The following is a 7,500-nucleotide window of genomic DNA, read 5'->3' on the forward strand; positions in this document are numbered from 1 at the left end:
AAAAGGTGATAGACCCTCCTATTTTTTTCTCACCGGATCTGCATCGATCTCAAATATGACATTTCTAAAATCAAATTGACGGAAATCCGTCATACGACGGAGAACTTTAATCCTTGAGAGTGGAAGTATAAAATGTGTCAGAAAATGAGCTGATCATTATTAAAGATGAATTAAGACATCACCTAGTGTGTGTGTGTGTGTGTGTGTGTGTGTGTGTGTCTTCAGAAAAGCCAACCTAAAGTAACTTGCAATCTAAACTTTCCCCTTGCTTGTCCTTCATAGGGACAAAAAAGTTTTTTCCAGGCCAGCTCTTCTGAGTGCAGACACACACTCTCTCTCTCACACTCCCAGACACTCACACACACACACACATCTATGTGCATCCCCAATAACTCACCTTCCTAAAATTTCTAAAAGTTCTGCAATGCCGTTGTGATGCTCCGTCTCGTAGATAAACCTGAAACAATCATAAACAACCATGAGCAAAACTGCTCCCAAACACAACGCACTTGACATATGTCACGACACTCAAGTCCAGTGCAGATCTCAGATGGAGGAGTCGGCAGGTGTGAGCGCTCACCTGTAGAAGATGTTGTTGATCTGGCGGCGGATGTAGGCGCGGAGGCCCAGGAACTTCCCGTAGATGCGGTGGAGGATGGTCTTCAGGAAGTCCCGCTCCCGAGGATCCTCACTGTCAAACAGCTCCAGCAACTATGGAGGAGGGAGAGAGAGAGAAAGAGAGGGAGGGAGAGAGGGAGGGAGAGAGAAGGAGAGAATAAGGGAGAGAGAGACAGAGGGAGGGAAAAAGGGAGGGAGGGAGGGAGGGAGAGAATAAGGGAGAGAGAGACAGAGGAGGGAGAGAAGGAGAGAATAAGGGAGAGAGAGACAGAGGGAGGGAGAAAGGGAGGGAGGGAGGGAGGGAGAGAATAAGGGAGAGAGAGACAGAGAGAGAGAGAGAGAGAGAGAGAGAGAGAGAGAGAGAGAGAGAGAGGAGGGAGAGAGGTGGGAGGGAGAGAGAACAATACAAAAGAAGGGATGAATGAGAGGAGGATGAAAGAGAGGCAGTGAAAGAAAGAAAGGGTCAAAGTGGTGAAAAGTCTTGGTTCACGTATAAGCCATGACACAGACGCCTGGAAAAGTCTCCAGACAAACAGAGAGTATAGCGATGCTCTACTTACAGACAGGACAAACTTTTGGTCGATGTATTTTTTGGCGACATTCGGTTGGAAATCAGGAGACTCCAAAAACCTCAGGAAGAACTCATACACCAGCTGGAGAGACAACATAACACAACACAACACAACACACACACACACACACACACACACACACAGCCAATACAACACAGTTTACAAATAAACCAACACACAAACAACACTAACAAGACAGACACTCATGTGCATGAGTATAGTGATACAGCAGTGATGAGTATAGTGATGCAGCAGTGATGAGTATACTGATACAGCAGTGATGAGTTATACAGCAGTGATGAGTATATACAGCAGTGATGAGTATATACAGCAGTGATGAGTATACCAATACAGCAGTGATGAGTATACTGATACAGCAGTGATGAGTATATACAGCAGTGATGAGTATATACAGCAGTGATGAGTATATACAGCAGTGATGAGTATACCAATACAGCAGTGATGAGTATAGTGAGTATAGTGATACAGCAGTGATGAGTATATACAGCAGTGATGAGTATACCAATACAGCAGTGATGAGTATAGTGAGTATAGTGATACAGCAGTGATGAGTATATACAGCAGTGATGAGTATACCAATACAGCAGTGATGAGTATAGTGATACAGCAGTAATGATAACGACTGTGAGGAAACTATGCAATATTAAATAATATAATAATAATAATAATAATAATATAATAAAAAAACTGCTATATTTAGTATTTCAAACTATTTTAATATTTCTTATTTGTTTATTTTACAAAGAAACACAGAGGAGAACATGGGATATGTGCCTAGAATTGTGTATACATGGACAGACATGCACAGTTGCACAAACACACACAGACAGGCACACATACACTGACACACTCATATTCACACACACACACACTCACACGCACATACAACCACACAGGCACATGCACGCACGCTCACACACACTCAATCAATCACGCATGCACATGCAAACACACTGACAAACGCGCACGGCCACACACGCGTGCACACACACACACACACACACATGCACACACAGTGACACGCACACACAGTGACACACACACACACCTGTAGGTGAGGCCAGGCGGCCTCCAGCGTGGGTTCGTCCTCCTCAGGGTCAAACTCCGCCCCCGTGGGGTTGGACGAGGGGGGCAACGTCCGGAAGAGGTTCACTGAGAACTGAGCACAGCAGTGACATCATCAGCACGCGCCACACAAACAGCAGTGACATCATCAGAACGCGCCACACAAACAGCAGTGACATCATCAGCACATCAGCACGCGCCACACAAACAGCAGTGACATCATCAGCACGCCATATAGAGCTGACTGAGCGACTAGGAAGAGCAGGTGTCGGCACGTCTGATTGTGATGCCCAATTACCCATCATGCCCCTGGTGCGCTGTCATGCATGTGTGAAGAGGGACCTGCTCCTGTCTGTCACCAGAGCCCGTCTACGGAGAGCCTCCCCACTCTCTATTAATCCCATACAAACCGAATTTGGCTGCAGTTCACCAGAGTTCACCTAGATGGCGATCGCGAAGGTCCAAATACATGGGGTCCTATGGAGCTACATGGCTACATTTATTGTTTTCACCCTATTTAACAACTGAAACCCCTAGATTTTATTTTATTTTTTACGCCAAAATGGATATGGATTATCAATCAAAAGTGAAATAATCTGGGAGTCATGTCCTTTCGCTTTCTTACAGGTTGGGTCATTTGCTCATAACACGCCATAGCATTGATGCTATGCTATGATCATGCTAATGAATGACGCCATTGACACGCTTTGAAAGGCTTTTTAGAACAATTATGACTTTTAAAAATATAATACTCAACCAAGTGTATTGTTCTTTGCCTCCCCTTTTCGAATACAATATTCAAATTACTTGAAAAAAATATATATATCCCGAGAAAAGTGGATATGAAAACGCTTACCTGCGTTGAGCATTTAGCCTACTCCATAGATATGAAAACGATTCTGCGTCGAGCATTTAGCTGTACTCCATAGATACAGTGGGGAAAATAAGTATTGAACACGTCAACATTTTTTTCAGTAAGTATACTTCCAGTGAGGCTATTCGCATTAAATTTTCACCGGACATTAGTATTAACTTAGGTAATCCACACATATATAAAAATCCAAACATTAATGTCTAAAAGTAGTATTATGAGTAAAAAAGTGGAATGGCACAGGGAAAAAGTATTGAACACACTAAGAAAAAGCAGTATACAAAGGCAAGGAACAAACTGGAATCTATAAGTAGTTAGAGAAATTATCCCTCCTATCTGTGCAAAATGATATAAGCTGGTTTAGTACATACTGGTGGCCTATAAAAAGGTTTTTTGTTAGCAAGGTGTCACACAAGAAACATTTCATGATGGGTAAAAGCAAAGAGCTCTCCCAAGATCTTTGCAACCTTATTGTTGCAAAACATATCAATAGAACTGGTTACAGATGCACTTCAAAACTTCAGAATCATCCAGCAAGCAGTATTGGAGCCATTATCTGCAAGTGGAAGGAACATCAGCAACGGAAACGGAAATTGGTTTCAGAGAAAGGAAATCAAGGCCCTGACTTCAATTCAATTGAACAGTTTTGGAAGTTAACTAAAGATCAGGATTCACAAGAGGGACCCCTGAAATCTTCAATATAAAGGACTATCTGTTTAAAAGAATGGGCCAAACTCACACCAGAATACTGTGACTGATTAGTTTCACCATACAGGAAATGCCTTGAAGCTGTCATTACGAATAAAGGCTTTTCCACAAAGTACTTAAGAAATTTCAGCAGGCGTGTCCAATACTTTTTTCCTGTGTCACTTTATTGCTCATAACTTTCGACCTATGGACTTTAATGTTTGGATTTTTCATATGGGTGGGATTATCTGAGTTAATACTAATGTCTGGTGAAAATTTCATGCAAATAGCCTCATTGGAAGTATACTTACTGAAAAAATGTTGACGTGTTCAATACTTATTTTCCCCGCTGTATGAAAAAACGGGTTCTCGTTGAGCATTTAGCCTCCCATAGATATGAAAAACGATTTTGCATTAAAGGCATTTAGCTGTACTCCATAGATACAGTGGGAAAATAAGTATTGAACACGCCAACATTTTTTTTTCAGTAAGCATACTTCCAGTGAGGCTATTCGCATTAAATTTTCCATCGACATTAGTATTAACTTAGGTAATCCACACACATATATAAAAATCCAAACATTAATGTCTAAAAGTAGTATTATGAGTAAAAAAGTGGAATGGCACAGGAAAAAGTATTGAACACTAAGAAAAGAAAAAGCAGTATAAAAATGCAAGGAACAAACTGGAATCTATAAGTAGTTAGAGAAATTATCCCTCCTATCTGTGCAAAATGATATAAGTTGGTTTTAGTACATACTGGTGGCCTATAAAAAGGTTTTTGTTAGCAAGGTGTCACACAAGAAACATTTCATGATGGGTAAAAAGCAAAGAGCTCTCCCAAGATCTTTGCAACCTTATTGTTGCAAAACATATCAATAGAACTGGTTACAGATGCACTTCAAAACTTCAGAATCATCCAGCAAGGTATTGGAGCCATTATCTGCAAGTGGAAGGAACATCAGCAACGGAAACGAAATTGGTTTCAGAGAAAGGAAATCAAGGCCCTGACTTCATTCAATTGAACAGTTTGGAAGTTAACTAAAGATCAGGATTCACAAGAGGGACCCTGAAATCTTCAATATAAAGGACTATCTGTTTAAAAGAATGGGCCAAACTCACACCAGAATACTGTGACTGATTAGTTTCATCTTTATGAAATGCCTTGAAGCTGTCATTCTGAATAAAGGCTTTTCCACAAAACTTAAGAAATTTCAGCAGGCGTGTCCAATACTTTTTTCCTGTGTCACTTTATTGCTCATAACTCGACCTATGGACTTTAATGTTTGGATTTTTTCATATGGGTGGATTATCTGAGTTAATACTAATGTCTGGTGAAAATTTCATGCAAATAGCCTCATTGGAAGTATACTTACTGAAAAAAAATGTTGACGTGTTCAATACTTATTTTCCCCGCTGTATGAAAACGGTTCTGCGTCGAGCATTTAGCTCCATAGATATGAAAACGATTTTGCGTCGAGCATTTAGCTGTACTCCATAGATATGAAAATGGTTCTGCGTTGAGTATTTAGCTCCATAGATATGAAAACGGTTCTGCGTTGAGTATTTAGCTCCATAGATATGAAAACGGTTCACACACACGCTGGCCACACTGCTATTCTGGTGTACCGTTGAGGACTATTAGGAGTTCTGTCCATGTCTGTGTCTCTCTCTCTCTCTCTCACCATGATGACGCCCTCAGGGTAGATGCACTCTGTTGTTGTGTGTGTGTGTGTATATATATATATATATATATATATATATGTGTGTGTGTGTGTGTGTGTGTGTGTGTCTCTCTCTCTTTCTCACTATGATGACGCCCTCAGGGTAGACGGACTCTGTTGTGTGTGTGTGTGTGTGTGTCTCTCTCACCATGATGACGCCCTCAGGGTAGATGGACTCTGTTGTGTGTGTGTGTGTGTGTCTCTCTCACCATGATGACGCCCTCAGGGTAGATGCACTCCGTGACCACGTCTCTGTTGTGGGTGATGTACTCCACCATCTCGTTGAGGCCGGCGCGTTTCACCTCCTTGTACTTGAGGTCACTAAGGGGGTCGGTCACAAAGTCAAAGAGCACGCAGCACTGACGCAGCTTCTGCACAAACAGCTCCTCCCGCTCCACAGGAGGCGCATCTGGGGCGAGAGAGAGAGAGAGAGGGGGGGGGTGCGCAGAGGGAGAGATTTAACACTCGTTTATTACACCATTATCATGCACCCTCTTACAATTACATCATTTATAACACACCGAAGCAAAACCCTCAACCACAAGACCCAGTGCGCCCATTTCACTCGCACATGTGAGTAAAAATGATGGCGTGCGAGTGCAAAAAAATATATAGGCGTACTGGTGCGAATGACTTCTAACCATGTCAGTGTTTGTCTACAAAAATACAATCGCCTACATCGAGAAACATACTGGTGCAAACCATAGAATCACGCCGCCGAATGCAGCATAAAAACTACCTCCCATCAACGTTAGCAGTTTAATTGTGACTGTAGTAGTCGCCTTTATCAAATCCAAGAGCTGCAGAAAAAGCGAAAAGAAGTTAGGACTAGCCAGCCAAGATGCAAAGATTGAAGAAATTAGTTCTTCTATCCAATCAATTCATCGGATATAGGAGGAACAGGATGAGATTCTGGGAAGGCAGTGAGAGAAGGAAAGGTAACCTAACATGCCTTTTATCCCCAGTTGACGTATTGGCTGCAATATGCAAAAATATAGCTGTAGAGAACAGGGCATAAAAAGTAGCCTCCCGCATTACTCCCAGGGTTCAATTCAGCAGAACGCTACTGACAACTCCAGGCTTCCACGATGCTTGTTTGTTTACACCGAATACAAGCTGAAGTGCAAAACGAAAGTAGGCCTAACGCTTGCCTACTGCCCTGGCCAATGCAGATATATCAAATAAAAAAAAAGGACGGATAAAAAAAAATTTACATCCTTGATAGCCTATATTGGGTTTTGTGGAAGAGAAAAATGGACTGTTTTAGTAGTAGTATTAGGCAGTATGCAGTCAGATAGGTCACCATGGGCATATTTGGATTAGCTACAGATGGATTCACAAATAAATAAATTAGCCTACATTTGGCAGGATACTTGATATACAGGCTAAATGCAAATATGGCAATGTATTATATTATTTTACATTAACAAATGTAGGAAAATAGAAACAGAACTGAAAATAAAGTAGGCACTGATCTTTAAAATCCTGTTTCCTGTAGCCTAAATGTTGTCCAGTCATTCTTAATATTTGGTAATTGGTGCACTAGTACATTAACTGTTAGCTGGAGTGTAATGTTAGATTATGTGTAAGTTAAATTGCACAGAACCGACTGTGCTTCAAATTTTGTCTGTGCTCCTGTTTTTTTTTAATCCCGCTAAGTGCTCCTGGAAAAAAATGTTAGTGTAGAGCCCTGACAAGACCACCCACACACACACACACACACACACCCCAGAGCAAAACCCTTAACCACAAGACTAACACCTTCCCTAGAGGTGCACGGATCCGATATTAAGATCAGGGATCGGAATATTTAGCAGCTCCACGGGCCGATCCATTCTGTATGGTGTTTGACATTACGCTACATCATTGTCATTACTGTATGGTGTTTGGCATTACGCTACATCATTGTCATTACTGTATGCACAAACCGCCACCGACTTGA

General features: G+C 41.7%; 1 protein-coding gene across 1 annotated transcript in view; it reads right to left on the reverse strand.

The window, feature by feature from the left end:
- Positions 1-7,500, reverse strand: part of ppp2r5d (protein phosphatase 2, regulatory subunit B', delta) — a 51,980-nt gene that overhangs the window by 13,072 nt on the left and 31,408 nt on the right. Inside the window, exons 4-8 of the mRNA XM_048269154.1 lie at positions 5,768-5,967; positions 2,260-2,370; positions 1,179-1,271; positions 581-711; positions 398-457 (exon numbers count right to left, since the gene is read on the reverse strand). Of these exons, the coding sequence (XP_048125111.1) occupies positions 398-457; positions 581-711; positions 1,179-1,271; positions 2,260-2,370; positions 5,768-5,967 (595 nt within the window). The remainder of the gene's footprint in view (positions 1-397; positions 458-580; positions 712-1,178; positions 1,272-2,259; positions 2,371-5,767; positions 5,968-7,500) is intronic.

The sequence above is a fragment of the Alosa alosa genome, chromosome 18, assembly GCF_017589495.1.
Source record: "Alosa alosa isolate M-15738 ecotype Scorff River chromosome 18, AALO_Geno_1.1, whole genome shotgun sequence".
Taxonomy (NCBI): domain Eukaryota; kingdom Metazoa; phylum Chordata; class Actinopteri; order Clupeiformes; family Clupeidae; genus Alosa; species Alosa alosa.